The sequence below is a fragment of the Bombyx mori genome, chromosome 14 (assembly GCF_030269925.1).
Source record: "Bombyx mori chromosome 14, ASM3026992v2".
In the NCBI taxonomy this organism is placed as follows: Eukaryota; Metazoa; Arthropoda; class Insecta; order Lepidoptera; family Bombycidae; genus Bombyx; species Bombyx mori.
Genome location: NC_085120.1, coordinates 2911244 through 2928040, shown reverse-complemented (window position 1 = coordinate 2928040; position 16797 = coordinate 2911244). Strand labels below are relative to the sequence as shown.

Below are 16797 nucleotides of genomic sequence, written 5' to 3'. Positions count from 1 at the left end.
GACCTAAGAAGAAATGGATGGATTGCGTGAAAGACGATATGGGTAAGAGAGGAGTGAGCGAAGAAATGGTATATATTAGAAGAGTATGGAAAGAGAAAACATGTTGCGCCGACCCCAGGTAACTGGGAGAAGGACAGGATAATGATGATGATGAGTAAATGAGAATACCGGTGATGCCCATTGTCATCACAACGTGTTTTCCGCCACACATCTTGAGACACAAGATAAAATTTTCAATTGAACTATATAATGAATTTCCCTTCGATTGGGAATGGAAACACTTTCTTAATGTCTCTTTCAATGTTGGATGACGATAGTAATAAAATGCAAAAAAACTAAATTATAAAAAAAAAACAATCATAAAATTCATAAAGAGTCATTTTTATTAACGAACAATTTTATTACAGATTTCTATTTTATTATTCACGCGGTTACAACAGATCCATTGTCACTTAAGTAAGTATATTTAAAAAAAAGCGTATTTGAACAATTGAGAGCACTTTAAAATATTGTTAAACATAAATGTTAACGAACTATTTACTCGAAATTAATTAAAAAAAAGCCAAACTGAAAACAGACACCGTTTTTTTTGGTTACTGACTCAAAAAAAAAACGGCCTACGAAATCGGACCGACACAATGCCACATAATAGTAAGCTTTATTGCGATTTAAATAAACATCATTTCCGTGTAACGTGCAACTAAATTATAAAATTTAATGTCTGTATGCTTAGTGCGAGTTTTTTAACGTTCTCGATAGCGTAAAAGTTATTTACGGATTTTTTTTTGCAGTTGAAACAGCGCCTCTAGCGGCAAACGTACGCAAACGATCCCATTTCATACAAATATGAGCTAACTTTTACGCTATCGAGATCTCCCCCCGGACAAGCCCCTTCTGAGCAGTGACATCGAGTCACTGTTCGGCATGGGAGACTCCGTCATCCTGGCAGGCGATTTAAATTGCCACCACACTAGGTGGAACTGCCATCGTACTAACGTTAACGGTAGGCGTCTCGACGCGTTTATAGACGACCTCACCTTTGAAATAGTCGGTCCCCCAACTCCAACATGTTATCCGTATAACATCGCGCTCCGTCCGAGCACTATAGACCTGGCATTGCTTAGGAACGTAACTCTGCGCTTGCGTTCCATCGAAGCAATGTCAGAGCTCGACTCAGACCACCGACCTGTCGTTATGCAGCTCGGTCGCCCCCACAACCCAGTCACTGTTACGAGGACCATGGTGGATTGGAATAAGCTGGGCACGTGCCTAGCCGACACCGCTCCGCCAATCCTCCCTTACGGCCCGGATTCGAATCTATCCCCCGAGGACACCGTCGAATCCGTAAACATCATTACCGATCACATCTCTTCCGCGATCATTAGATCTTCTAAAGAAGTCGATGTGGAGGACAGCTTCCACCGCATCAGACTGTCTCCCGATCTTAGGAATCTCTTAAGAGTTAGGAACGCGGCAATCCGGGCCTACGATCGTCTTCCCACGCATTCAAACCGGATTCAGATGCGTCGTCTACAACGCGAAGTCCACTCCCGCTTAAGCGACGCGCGTAACGATAATTGGCATAGTTATTTAGAACAACTCGCGCCCTCCCACCAAGCATACTGGCGACTAGCTAGGACTCTCAAATCCGAAACTACCGCTACTATGCCTCCCCTCGTACGCCCTTCAGGCCAACCACCGGCATTCGATGACGAAGACAAGGCTGAGCTGCTGGCTGATGCACTGCAAGAGCAGTGCACCACCAGCACTCAACACGCGGACCCCGAACACACCGAGTTAGTCGACAGGGAGGTCGAGCGCAGAGCTTCCCTGCCGCCCTCGGACGCGTTACCCCCCATTACCACCGACGAAGTTAGAGACGCGATCCACAACCTACAACCTAGGAAGGCACCCGGCTCCGACGGCATCCACAACCGCGCGCTTAAACTCTTGCCAGTCCAACTGATAGCAATGTTGGCTACAATTTTAAATGCCGCTATGACGCACTGCATCTTTCCCGCGGTGTGGAAAGAAGCGGACGTTATCGGTATACATAAGCCGGGCAAACCGACAAACGAAACTTCTAGTTACCGTCCGATTAGTCTCCTCTCGACGATAGGAAAAATTTACGAACGGCTCCTTAGGAAACGCCTCTGGGATTTTGTTACCGCGAACAAAATTCTCATAGACGAACAGTTCGGATTCCGCTCAAAACACTCGTGCGTACAACAAGTGCACCGCCTCACGGAGCACATTCTGATAGGACTAAATAGGCGTAAACAAATCCCGACCGGCGCCCTCTTCTTCGACATCGCGAAGGCGTTCGACAAAGTCTGGCACAACGGTTTAATTTATAAACTGTACAACATGGGAGTGCCAGACAGACTCGTGCTCATCATACGAGACTTCTTGTCGAACCGTTCGTTTCGATATCGAGTAGAGGGAACTCGTTCTCGTCCCCGTCAACTGACCGCCGGAGTCCCGCAAGGCTCCGCGCTCTCCCCGTTATTATTTAGTTTGTATATCAATGATATACCCCGGTCTCCGGAGACCCATCTAGCGCTCTTCGCCGATGACACGGCTATCTACTACTCGTGTAGGAAGATGTCGCTGCTTCATCGGCGACTCCAGATCGCAGTAGCCACCCTGGGACAGTGGTTCCGGAAGTGGCGAATAGACATCAACCCCACGAAAAGCGCAGCGGTGCTCTTCAAAAGGGGTCGCCCTCCGAACATCACTTCGAGCATCCCACTCCGTAATAGGCGCGCAAACACCTCCGCCGTTAGTCCCATCACTCTCTTTGGCCAGCCCATTCCGTGGGTCTCGAAGGTCAAATATCTAGGCGTCACCCTCGACAGAGGGATGACATTCCGTCCCCATATAAAAACGGTACGCGACCGCGCCGCGTTTATTCTAGGACGACTCTATCCAATGCTTTGTAGTCGAAGCAAACTGTCCCTCCGTAATAAGGTAACTCTCTACAAAACTTGTATACGCCCCGTCATGACGTATGCAAGCGTAGTGTTCGCTCACGCAGCCCGCACCAACTTGAAATCCCTTCAGGTTATTCAATCACGATTCTGCAGGATAGCCGTCGGAGCGCCTTGGTTCCTTAGGAATGTGGATCTCCACGACGACCTGGAGCTCGACTCTTTTAGTAAGTATCTACAGTCGGCATCGCTGCGCCATTTTGAGAAGGCGGCACGACATGAGAACCCTCTCATCGTAGCCGCTGGAAATTACATACCCGACCCAGTAGACCGAATGGTAAACCGTCGACGTCGCCCAAAGCACGTCATTACGGATCCTCCTGATCCATTAACGGTGCTTTTAGGCACCACAAGCACCGGTCACCGTCCTCGTCGAACCCGTCGCTTGCGACGAAGGGCTCGACGAGCGAACTAACCCATAGACACAGCCCACTGAGTTTCTCGCCGGATCTTCTCAGTGGGTCGCGTTTCCGATCCGGTGGTAGATTCAGCGAAGCACTGCTCTTGCTAGGGTCAGTGTTAGCAACTCTCCGGTTGAGCCCCGCGAGCTCACCTACTAACGTTAGGGTGAAGCTGAAATAGCCTCTCAAGGCTATCAGCATAGGTAGGAGAAAAAAAAAAAAAAAAGCTATCGAGAAAGCCCACTGAGTTTCTCGCCGGATCTTCTCAGTGGGTCGCGTTTCCGATCCGGTGGTAGATTCTGCGAAGCACGGCCCTTGCTAGGGTTCGTGTTAGCAACGTCATCAGGTTTGAGCCCCGTGAGGCTCACCTACTAGTTAAGGCGACGCTGATATAGCCTCTCCAGGCATCAGCTTAGGTTGGAAAAAAAAGCGCTATCGAGAACATTAAAAAACTCGCACTAAGCACACTGATAGAAGTGATCATCGTTCAATCATGCGCAGACGCAGAGGTCCGTCCGGCGCGTACATGAACGTAACGGCGTAGTCCAGGGGCTCGTGGTGGTATTCCAACCGGTAACGGCTCAGCAACTAAACAGTAAAATTAAAAAAAAATTAGTAACTTTGATTGCCTAAATCTACGTGACGTAACTACTATAAATAACTAACAGATGTACTAGTAATTTGTATGTAATACAAAAGCGATGATCTATATATTAATACGTGAAGCAAAAACTTTGTATCCCTTTTTACGAAAATTGCGCGGACGGAGGAGTATGAAATTTCCCACACTTATAGAGAAATATAGAGCAGGAGTGCACAATGTATAATATTTTTTTAAATTATGCCCAAAAAAATACATTATATCAATAAAAAAAACATTACACACGCTACCATGTATTTGACGCACACACGCATGCATACTATTTATTGTCAAACTTTTGTTCTTGACGTCTGTGGTCAAATTGAGAATAGATTAAATATTGTTTGTCTTTGTTAATATTTTTCTATGGTGTAGCCTTGGCGAAATTTGTGATTATAGAAGTATAAAATACAATCAGAATAGTGTACAAACTTACAATTCCAATCAATTATAGTCGAGTTTCGACTACTGCGGGATCACTAGTTCCAGATAAAATTGTATAATTGTAAATTTTTTGTGAATCAAACGTTTAAGCCAGGCTAACGCTAGCTGATTTCATTAAAAAACGTTGATTCAATAATCGCTTAGACACAACATCAAACAAATAAGTACGTGTACAAAAACGTGTAATAAAAATCAAACCCGCAACATTTTAATTTGCTTAATTACTGGTGGTAGGACCTCTAGTGAGTCTGCACGAGTAGGTACCACCCTGCCTATTTTTGCCGTGAAGCAGGAATGCGTTTCGTTTTGAAGGGTAGGGCAGCCGTTTTAACTATACTTGAGACCTTAGAACTTGTATCTCAAGGTGGATAATGCATTTACGTTGTAGATGTCTATGGGCCCAAATAACAACTTAACACCAAATGGGCTGTAAGCTCGTCCACCCATCAAAGAAAAAGAAAAAGAAAAAGAAAAAGAAAAAAAAACAATTATGAGGGCTAAGGCTTATATAGGCTATAGGCACATTTAAAGAGCGTCTTAAGTAAGGTAATTAATTACCTTAGCCAACAACACTTGGATCTCAAGGTCAGCGAATCTCCGTCCCAGACATATCCGGGCGCCAAAGCCATACGGCAGGGATGCGAATGGATGCAGCTTCCCGCCGCCTTCCAACCACCTCTCAGGCTTGAACTCCAGAGGATCGGAGACGAACTGCTCCATGTTGCCGGTCACGATCGTCGGGAACACCACTTGAACCTACAAGACTCGATCTTATTATCAACATGTTGTGTAACTTTTGCCTTAAATTTTATTAGCATTTCTTTGCTTATAGGGGCCCGCTCTGGCTCCGCTCGGGTCTTTAACAAAAAATTCAACGATATTTGACGTTGTTTTATTCGTTTTTTAAATAAAAGAACACTTATTGCGGCATAACTATAATAGTTAGACAAATGCTGTCGCGACACTTTTTGTAAATAATAATGGTTTCTACAAAGTCGTAGTACATTATTTTATTCTATCATCAATAGTTTTCGCAGGGCACGCGTTGTAAAGAATATTTTAGGTAATTTTTTATCACCGTGGGTTACATTATTGGAGTTTTAGTAAGGAATACTAATTTTAACAGTGAAAGATTTTTTTCAAATCGGTTCAGTAGGTTCGGAGCCTATTCAATACAAACAAACAAACAAATCTTTCCTCTTTATAATATTAGTATAGATGTGAATGTTTCAGTGGGTCGCGATTCCGATCCGATGGTAGATTTAGCGAAGCACTGCTCTATCTAAAGCTACTGTTAGTAAGCTCTCTCAAATTAAGCCCGTGAGCTCACCTACCCGTCCGCGAGAAGCTGGCATATCCCCTTAGGCTACCGGATAATAGGAAAGTATTGTAACAAAAAATACAAAAAAATAGATGATTATATTTTTTCTAAGCCTTCTGATGAAATTTTTTTTTTTTTTTTTTTTTTTTTTTTTTTATGATTGAAAGTTTACTGGTGGCCCGAAGGCCTTTCCAGTTTCACCAGGACAGGTGGGCGAGCAAAGGCTCAGCCAAGAGGGGTGGGATTTGCTAACAACTGCCCGAGCGCCTCCGAAGGAGACCTAACAACTCAAGAGCAATTGTTTCGCGAATGAATCTACTACCGGATCGGAATCGCGACCCGCTGAGAAGATCCGGCGAGAAACTCAGCGGGCTGATGCATGGGTTAGGTTGCACGTCGACCTCTTTGTCGAGTTCGACGAGTACGGTTACCGGGGTCCCTAAGCCTGCCCCTAGTATTAGAGCTGAAGGCATCTAATGCAAAGGTTATTGGATCTGATGGATCCGTAAGGACGTGTCTAGGGCGTCGACGGTGACTGGCTCCTGCATGATCAGGATTCGGGGAGTAGTCAGCGGCGGCAACGATAAGGCGATTATCATGACGCATAGCCTTATCGAAGTATCGTTCCGACGCTGACTTCATGTATTTCCGAATTGATTCGAGGCCCAGGTCGTCGTGTAGGTCAACGTTCCTCACGAACCACGGAGCCCCGACAGCTAACCTGCAAAAGCGGGATTGTAGGGATTGGAGGGTGTCTATGTGTGTGCGGGCCGCGTGAGCGAACACCACACTCGCGTAAGTCATGACGGGCCTTATGCAAGTTTTGTAAAGTGTCACCTTGTTCCGAAGGGACATTTTACTCCGCTTACAGATCATGGGGTAGAGTCTACCGAGAATAAACGCGGCACGGTCACGGACTGATTTTATATGCGGGCGGAATGTCATCGATGCATCCAGGGTAACGCCCAGGTACTTGACCTTCCTGGCCCAGGGTATGGGTTGTCTAAAGAGAGTAATCGGGGGTGTGAGATTCCTCCTCCTAATCCGGGAGGAAATCCGTGTGGAGCTTCCCCTCTGAAATAGCACCGCAGTACTTTTCGCTGGGTTGATGTCTATGCGCCATTTTCGGAACCACTGTCCTAGGGCTAGGGCTGCGCTCTGAAGCTTCTTCGCGATTAGGGACTTATTTCTACTAGAATAGTAAACAGTCGTGTCGTCGGCGAATAAAGCTAAATGGGTCGGCGGCGACCGGGGAATATCGTTGACGAATAAGCTAAATAGGAGGGGTGAGAGGACAGAGCCTTGCGGGACTCCAGCTGTGAGAGGTCGTGGGGAGGAGCGGGTTCCCTCGACTCGATATCGAAAAGAGCGGTTCGACAAGAAGTCCCGTATGATGAGCACGAGACTATCCGGCACGCCCATGTTGAATAGTTTGAAAATCAAACCATTGTGCCAGACTTTGTCGAACGCTTTTGCGACGTCGAAGAAGAGAGCTCCCGTGTATAACGGTTTTGGTCGATTAAGCCCCACAAGAATGTGCTCCGTGAGGCGGTGCACCTGTTGAACGCATGAGTGATTTGTACGGAATCCGAATTGTTCATCGATAAGAATGCCCTTGGATGAGACGAAGTCTCTGAGGCGTTTGTAGAGCAGACGCTCATACAGTTTGCCTAGAGACATGAGGAGGCTAATCGGGCGGTAGCTCGTCGGATGATTTTTTGGTTTACCGGGTTTATGTATGCCGATAACGTCCGCTTCTTTCCACACCGCGGGAAAGATACAGTTCGCCATAGCGGCATTGAAAATAGATGCCAACATCACGATGAGTTGGACGGGTAGAAGTTTAATAACGCGGTTGGATATACCGTCGGAACCGGGAGCCTTGCGAGGACGTAGGTCTTTGATCAAGTCTTTAACTTCCATCGGGGTGACGGGTGGTAACGCATCAGAGGGTGGCAAGGAGGCTCTGCGTTCTACCTCACTGTCTACTAATTCTACATGAACAGGGTCCACGGATTGAGTGCTGGGCGTGCACTGGGTTTGCAATGTATCGGCCAGCAGCTCTGCTTTTTCGTCATCATCGAACGCCGCGAGTCGGCCTGAGGGGCCTACGAGGGGGGGCATAGTTACTACCGTATCCGATTTGAGAGTACGAGCTAAGCGGTAGTAAGACCTTTGGGAGGGCGCGAGTCCTTCTAAGAAATCAGACCATCTGGCATCTCGGACTTCGGCGATGCGAGACTTTACGTCGCGTTGTAGGGCACGCATTCGAATACGATTTTCCGCGGTAGGATACCTGTCGTAGGCGCGTATCGAGGCGTTCTTAGCTCTAAGGAGTTCCCTAATATCGTCGGACAATTTGAAGCGGTGAAGGAAGTCCTCCGCTACAACTTGTTTCGATGACCTATCTAATGTCGAGGTGATGTGTGACGTTAAGATGTCTATGGCTTCAGCGGTATCCTGAGGAGACGGGATAGAGTCCGGGTTAAACGGGAGCGATGGTGGATCAGATTCAGCCAGGCTGATGCCCAGCGTGTGCCAATCCACCACAGTCCTCGTGATGGGAACGGAATCGGGAGCGCGACCGAGCTTCATAACGACGGGACGGTGGTCTGAATCTAACTCTGAAACTACTTCGATCGAGTGTAAGCGCAGAGTTACGTTTTTTAATAACGCTATGTCGAGTATATCCGGGCGATGCGCGATATTTAGCGGGTAGTGAGTCGGGGTTAGCGGAGCGACGATATCGAAGGCGAGATCATCGACTAACGCGTCAAGCCGCCTGCCATTCGGGGTTGTGGTGTGTGAGTTCCACCTGATGTGTTTACAATTTAGGTCGCCCGCCAGAATGACAGAGCTCCCCATACCGAGCAGCGCCTCGATATCACTGCTTAGAACGATCTTATCCGGTGGAAGATAAACGGACGCGATAACGATCGACGCGTGTCCCGTCAGTGAGATTCGGCACACTGATGCTTCGATATTAGCGAGCGCGGGAGGATCGAGCGGGACGCAATGCAGGGCTCTTCTATAGTAAATGACGGTACCACCACCACGGGCAGAGAGCCTGTCGTTCCTGACCATGTTATAGTTCGCGATTTTAGGGTCACGGCGCGCGGGCTTAAGTAGGGTCTCCTGCACTAAAAAGATATCAATTTGGTGGTCACGCAAAAAGTCAGAAACCTGATCACGTTGATTTGCGAGACCGTAAGCGTTAAAAAATCCTATCGTTACGGATAGGGGCTTTATTCTACTTATATACGCCATTGATTACCGGCGGAGTGAGGGGAGGACGTACGTATTTAATGACGCGTATACGTCGGCGTATTCCTGCACAACGGCGATAAAGTGTTGTGCAGTGGAGGCAGCGCGAATGGCGTCGCCCAAAGCGTTAACGCGCTCAAAGTTGATCGACTGAAAGAAGTCGATCGCTAAAGCGAGATTGTCGGACGCGGTCGGAGGGCAAGTCGCGGGAGAGGGACGAGTCGCGGGGGCGGGACGAATCGCGGAGGAGGGAGTTGTAGCCGTGTTCGTGTACGGCAGCGGTTTTGCCCAGGCCGAGACAGTGGGCACCGCCGCCGGAACGAACGCTGGCTTAGCCTGCGACGCAGAGGGTGCCGAGGCTTTGATGTCTGGGCCGGAAGCTCGGAGGCGGTTTTGGCGGGCGACGCGGCGATTTATTTTAGGGGCTCGGGGGCAACCACGGTAATTCGCGGGGTGACCCTGTGTTCGACACAGGACGCAGCTAGGCGGTTCCGTCGCGGTTTTTTGGTCGCGAGCGCAGAGGGCCGTGGCGTGATCGCCCAAACACTTAACACATCGGGGGCGCGCGTGACAGTTACGGGAAGAGTGCCCGTACAATTGACAGTTATGGCACTGGCTAGGAGTGCCTTTTTTATGGGGGGCTTCGACAGCGATACCAGAGAGCCTACAGACGGTCTGTGTGTTAAAGATTTTCTTACCCTCGGGGGTAGGCTGGAGAGCGACTAGAACCATATTATATGGCTCCCTACCGCGACCGGTGTGCATACGGTGCACAGAATTCACTGGTAGGCCTTGTTCTAACAGGTCGGCTTTTACGAGCTCTACATCTAACTCTTTAGGGATTCCGCGTATTACAACGCGGAGTTCGCGCTCCTCCTGGAGCGTATACGTATGGAAACTTATACGCTCCTTACGGAGGTAAGAAGAGAGGGCCCTATGGTCGTCGGGTGTTTGAACCTTAATTTGAATGCCGTTCGCGAGGTTACGGGCATTCGTGAAATTTATATTTTTGGCCTTAAGGGCCAGGCAAACTCGATCCCAAGCTGCCTTCTCCTGAAGGATAACCGGGGGAGGGGTCTGGGTTTTATTTTGTGCCACCGGATGCGGCGACGGAGTGGCACGGGCTGGGGGCGCAACGGGAGTCTGAGGGCGGGGGCGCGACGCGTTCACGGCTTTGCTAATTTTAGCGGCCGCGGGAGCTCGAGACTCCGCGGCACGCTTCTTACCCTTCTGTACCAGGGTGAATCCATCCGTCGATGAGGCGGGGGCGAGGTCGACCTCCATGTCCGAGTCAGAGTCGGAGCACGAGGAGGCGGGTGCAGGCGACCTACGAGCAAGTGTAGGTGTTTTAGAGGGCGCGACGGAGGCCGCGGATGATCGCTCAGCTGAAACGATGGTCACGGCGGACGACGCAGCAGCTTTTCTCGCCAGTATAGGCGACACGGGAGCGGCAGGCACGACAGAGGCTGCGGTGCTCAATGCAGAAGCTCTGCACGCAGGTACAGGCGACGCAGGAGCAGCGAGCGCGGCGGAGTCCTCGAGAGGGCTCGCAGTGTGATTGGCCTTGAAGGCCAAAAACTCCGAGGCGAGCTGTGGGTGGCGAAGTCGGAGGAATTCCGCGAATACAGCGTCCATGATCGCTGAGTACCCAGGTGGGGCGGCCCCGGGTCTTGAAAACACTCGCCTTGCGGCGAGGCCCCAACTTCTCGGACCTGAGCGGTTCTATTGAACACCGGTGGCAATGCGGCGCGATTACTACAGGACAAAGAAAAAGCACAACAAAACAGAAATTACGAAAAGAAACAAAACAAATAAATACTTGCAGGAAACCACTTTGTCGGCAGATGTACCACGAACACAGAAACAACAAAAGGAAACAAAACAAATAAAAACTTCCAGAAAGAGCACTTAGTCGGCAGATGTACCACAAACACAGGCCGCGCGAACAATGGCCGGGCTAACAAAAGCCGGGCGAACAAAGACCGGGCGATCGAGTGGACGATGAGCACGTCCGCACGTGACGGGTGCCTCTATCGGAATCAATCAATCTGATGAAATTGTTTTGTGTGCGTTCAAGTGGATTCGATTATGGCTTAGAATCACAATTTGGTTTTTTAATATAAATATAAATAATTAGATATACATATTTTTTAAATTTTCCATCAACACAGTTGATATTGTTAAAGCTCATTCAAAAAAGATTTAAATTTTCGACTTTAATATGTCTGTACAATATCTGACGGGCCAGTTGAATCTAAGGCACAATTTATTTAGACATTCAGTGTCAAAACTGATTTATCGCTTACATAATTTACATTTACTAACAACTTAAAGAATGATCTCAGAGGGTAAATTAAAAAATAAATTTTAATTTGCTTAATGTGAGCCGATCGCTTGGTGTCGTGCTTGTACTTACACCTTTTGGAATGTGATAACCACATATGACGTCATCGTCTTGCAGAGTACGACCGTTGCCGATGACCGTTGAATACATTCTGAAGCAAACACATCGGACATCAAGAATTTGAAGGTGGCTATTAAGCTAGATATTGTCTAACGGATTATATTAAATCGCACTTACATTTATAACAGTCCTTCGGATGCGTACCATTTTTTTGGGTGACCGAGAAACCCACCTTGCGATATGGGTTCTAAGTCTCTATTTTTACAGTACAACGGTTGCCTCACCCTTCAAACCGAAACGCATCACTATGTGCTTAGAGCGAGTTTTTTAACGCTCTTGATAGCGTTAAAGTTAACCCAAATTTGTATGGAGGAACAGCGCCCCTAGCGGCAAACGTAGGCAAACGTGCCATCTCGATACGAATTTGAGTTAACTTTTACGCTATCGAGAACGTTAAAAAACTCGCACTAAGCACACTGTTTTACGGCAGAAATAGGCAGTAGTACCTACCCTTGAGCTCAACGTGTCCTACCATTTTTATTGCTCTTCTAGACAGACGAGCATACATCCCACTTGCAATGAGTGATTACCGTCGCCCATGGACTTCAGCAATACTAGGGGCAGGGCCAAACCGCTGCCTACCGTTAAGTACTCTCCAAGTCTCGTTTGAAGAAGGACAGGTACCACCTATCGCATGCAACTGCTCAGTATAACTGGGACCGAAGACGACTTATCTCCTCAACGAACTTACCTAAAAACTTCTCTGACGAAAGCTTTCGTGTAATGCAGCTTGTCCAAGTCCGAGTAGCTCAGAGGCTTGCTCGGATCCGGGAGGACCCTTCTGATCTCCTCCGCCATCTTATCCTGTTGCTCCAATCTTGTTGCTGCTTGGTACAGGATCGAGCAAACCGCCATCGAAATCTATAAGGTTAATACTACTTAGTAAAAGACTGAGATTCGCCTCCGGTTTGAGCCCCGTGAACTCACACACTAATTATTGCGTAATTACTGGTGGTAGGACCTCTTGTGAGTCCGCGCGGGTGGGTACTACCAACCAGCCTATTTCTGCCGTGAAGCAGCCATGCGTTTCGGTTTGAAGGGCGGGGCAGCCGTTGCAACTATACTCGAGACCTTAGAACTTATATCTCAAGGTGGGTGGCGCATTTACGTTGTGGATGTCTATGGGCTCCAGTAACCACTTAATACCAGGTGGATTGTGAGATCGTCCACCTATCTAAGCATTTAAAAAAAACACTCACGTCAAGGAGAAGCTGAAATAGATAGCCTCTCAAGACTATCAGCATAGGTAGGAACATGGTTGATTGTTTTCTGAATTTTAACAATATCGTCGACTATTTTAGTTTAATCTGGTGCGTTTCTGTTATTTTTCGGTGTCAAAGTAAAAACAGCCTCGATTGGGATAGTTTTGCAGGAGTTCAGGTTTTTTGTTTATAATTTAATTCGTGATTAATAAAAAATCATAACTAATACGAAAAGTTCAATCACAAAATGAAGTGATTTTGATTATCTTGTAAGTGGTAAGTCTAAGGCTAACTCGTGGAAATACATGAAAATAACAATATACATATACATAACATAATAATATACATACACAATAACAATAATAAAAAATAATAAATTACAAAAAAAAATGTTTTTACCGTATTTTTACGTTTTTTGAACGACGTTGACCAGTTTATTTTATTTTTTATTGCTTAGATGGGTAGATGGGTGGACGAGTTCACAGCCCACTTGGTGTTACTGGAGCCCATTGACATCTACAACATAAAGGCGCCACCCACCTTGAGATATGAGTTTTAAGGTCTCAAGTATAGTTACAACGGCTGCTCCACCCTTCAAACCGAAACGCATTACTGCTTCGCGGCAGAAATAGGCGGGGCGGTGGTACCTGCCCGCGCGGACTCTCTAGAGGTCCTACCAGCAGTAAAAATGTCTATGTATATGTCTGTATTTCAATATTGTGTTTTCATCAACAAGAATTAGGTAGCCTCTACTCACAAACAATAAAACTCTGGGTATACTCACCGTATCAATCCCAACAAGGATCAAGTCTAACGCCATTATGGTGGCTATCTTTGGATCGCCTTCGCTCCTCAGAACCCGTTCGAGCAGCGAGAGATCGTTCTCTGACGTCACTTTCTTCGTCTTCAGCCTTTCAAGCGCCTCATTGATATAACGGCTGCAAATCCTAAACAACAAAAATAAAGGGACTTATGTTCGTAACACTCTTGCAAAAATGAATATTTAAAAAAAAAAAAAAAAGTTTTTGTGAATTGGCAGTAGTTCTTTTTGACATTCAAAAAAGTATGTACTTTCATTTATGTTGAATAAAATTTTTTTACTTGACTTGACCACAAGATACAGGATGTTTGTTATGCCACAAGATCCTAACCAAGTCGTGTTACGTATACAAGTGAGACGTGAGATTGAAGCTTTGGTTTTTTATGGAAGGGAATACTGTGTGCTTAATGCGAGTTTTTTAACGTTCTCGATAGCGTAAAAGTTAACTCAAATTTGTATGCAGTTGGAACGTTTGCCTACGTTTACCGCTAGGGGCACTGTTTACTGTAACTTTTACGCTATCGAGAACGTTAAAAAACTCGCACTAAGCATACTGTTCCTGTTTGAAAAGACGGCCGTTATCTGATACAACGCACCTAGCGGCAAACGTAGGCAAACGTTCCAATTCCATACAAATTTAAGTTAACTTTTACGCTATCGAGAACGTTAAAAAACTCGCTCTAAGCATACTGTTCCTGTTTCAAAAGACGGCCGTTATCTGATACAACGCACCTAGCGGCAAACGTAGGCAAACGTTCCAATTCCATACAAATTTAAGTTAACTTTTACGCTATCGAGAACGTTAAAAAACTCGCTCTAAGCATACTGTTCCTGTTTGAAAAGACGGCCGTTATCTGATACAACGCCCCTAGCGGCAAACGTAGGCAAACGTTCCAATTCCATACAAATTTAAGTTAACTTTTACGCTATCGAGAACGTTAAAAAACTCGCTCTAAGCATACTGTTCCTGTTTCAAAAGACGGCCGTTATCTGATACAACGCACCTAGCGGCAAACGTAGGCAAACGTTCCAATTCCATACAAATTTAAGTTAACTTTTACGCTATCGAGAACGTTAAAAAACTCGCTCTAAGCATACTGTTCCTGTTTGAAAAGACGGCCGTTATCTGATACAACGCCCCTAGCGGCAAACGTAGGCAAACGTTCCAATTCCATACAAATTTAAGTTAACTTTTACGCTATCGAGAACGTTAAAAAACTCGCTCTAAGCATACTGTTCCTGTTTCAAAAGACGGCCGTTATCTGATACAACGCACCTAGCGGCAAACGTAGGCAAACGTTCCAATTCCATACAAATTTAAGTTAACTTTTACGCTATCGAGAACGTTAAAAAACTCGCTCTAAGCATACTGTTCCTGTTTGAAAAGACGGCCGTTATCTGATACAACGCACCTAGCGGCAAACGTAGGCAAACGTTCCAATTCCATACAAATTTAAGTTAACTTTTACGCTATCGAGAACGTTAAAAAACTCGCTCTAAGCATACTGTTCCTGTTTGAAAAGACGGCCGTTATCTGATACAACGCACCTAGCGGCAAACGTAGGCAAACGTTCCAATTCCATACAAATTTAAGTTAACTTTTACGCTATCGAGAACGTTAAAAAACTCGCTCTAAGCATACTGTTCCTGTTTGAAAAGACGGCCGTTATCTGATACAACGCACCTAGCGGCAAACGTAGGCAAACGTTCCAATTTCATACAAATTTAAGTTAACTTTAACGCTATCGAGAACGTTAAAAAACTCGCACTAAGCACACTGTTCCTGTTTGAAAAGACGGCCGTTATCTGATACAACGCACCTAGCGGCAAACGTAGGCAAACGTTCCAATTCCATACAAATTTAAGTTAACTTTTACGCTATCGAGAACGTTAAAAAGCTCGCTCTAAGCATACTGTTCCTGTTTCAAAAGACGGCCGTTATCTGATACAACGCCCCTAGCGACAAACGTAGGCAAACGTTCCAATTCCATACAAATTTAAGTTAACTTTTACGCTATCGAGAACGTTAAAAAACTCGCTCTAAGCATACTGTTCCTGTTTGAAAAGACGGCCGTTATCTGATACAACGCCCCTAGCGGCAAACGTAGGCAAACGTTAGAATTCCATACAAATTTAAGTTAACTTTTACGCTATCGAGAACGTTAAAAAACTCGCTCTAAGCATACTGTTCCTGTTTGAAAAGACGGCCGTTATCTGATACAACGCACCTAGCGGCAAACGTAGGCAAACGTTCCAATTCCATACAAATTTAAGTTAACTTTAACGCTATCGAGAACGTTAAAAAACTCGCTCTAAGCATACTGTTCCTGTTTGAAAAGACGGCCGTTATCTGATACAACGCACCTAGCGGCAAACGTAGGCAAACGTTAGAATTCCATACAAATTTAAGTTAACTTTTACGCTATCGAGAACGTTAAAAAACTCGCAATAAACACACTGGTGATTCTTTCCAGTTTCACCAGGACGTTATGATACTGTTTAGGTTGATACCACACAGTCAAAAAAATCTCAATCCAATTAAAAAAAATATCTTCAAGGAGAAAAATACTTTTATTTTTATTTTTTATTGCTTAGATGCTGCTGGTGTTAAGTGGTTACTGGAGCCCATAGACATCTACAACGTAAATGCGCCACCCACCTTGAGATATAAGTTCTAAGATCTCCGTATAGTTACAACGGCTGCCCCACCCTTCAAACCGAAACGCTGCTTCACGGCAGAAATAGGCAGGGCGGTGGTATCTACCCGCGCGGACTCACAAGAGGTCCTACCACCAGTAAAAAAGCCAATAAAAAAAGTACTTTTAAGCCAGGCTCATAATAATATGTATGACTAGGATTACTCACTCAACAAAGAAGTTCATGTTATTCACGTATTTACTCCAAAGCGGTGTCGGTATGTATCTCCAATAAGGCGCCTTTAGTTCTAAAACTGCAACGTTTCGTAAAGCAAACTTTGCGGCATCGATGATGCGTTGCGGTTCTGAATTGCTATTCAACTGTGGCGACAGACAACCCAGCCGGACGTCCAAGGCGACGCGGCCGATACCTGTAATCATTAATAGATGGCGTTAGTGGACTTTGAAAGTTATCTATGATCCAAAATACTTTTTTAATACATACGCTTTTATTAGCTTCAGACGTATGTGTGTTTGTAACGGAATCTTTGGACATGATTTTGACCCACTTCAAAACGTCGGATTAACTCGAAATTTGATTATCTTATTAAGGAC

General features: G+C 45.9%; 1 protein-coding gene across 1 annotated transcript in view; it reads right to left on the bottom strand.

Annotated features, from left to right (window-relative positions):
- Window positions 1-362: 362 nt before the first annotated feature.
- The window catches only part of LOC101737332 (probable cytochrome P450 301a1, mitochondrial), a 40579-nt gene continuing 24144 nt past the window's right edge, over window positions 363-16797 (bottom strand). Inside the window, exons 3-9 of the mRNA XM_021353186.3 lie at window positions 16412-16613; window positions 13511-13673; window positions 12216-12385; window positions 11477-11555; window positions 5034-5231; window positions 3417-3979; window positions 363-873 (exon numbers count right to left, since the gene is read on the bottom strand). Of these exons, the coding sequence (XP_021208861.2) occupies window positions 3872-3979; window positions 5034-5231; window positions 11477-11555; window positions 12216-12385; window positions 13511-13673; window positions 16412-16613 (920 nt within the window). The 3' untranslated portion in view covers window positions 363-873; window positions 3417-3871. The remainder of the gene's footprint in view (window positions 874-3416; window positions 3980-5033; window positions 5232-11476; window positions 11556-12215; window positions 12386-13510; window positions 13674-16411; window positions 16614-16797) is intronic.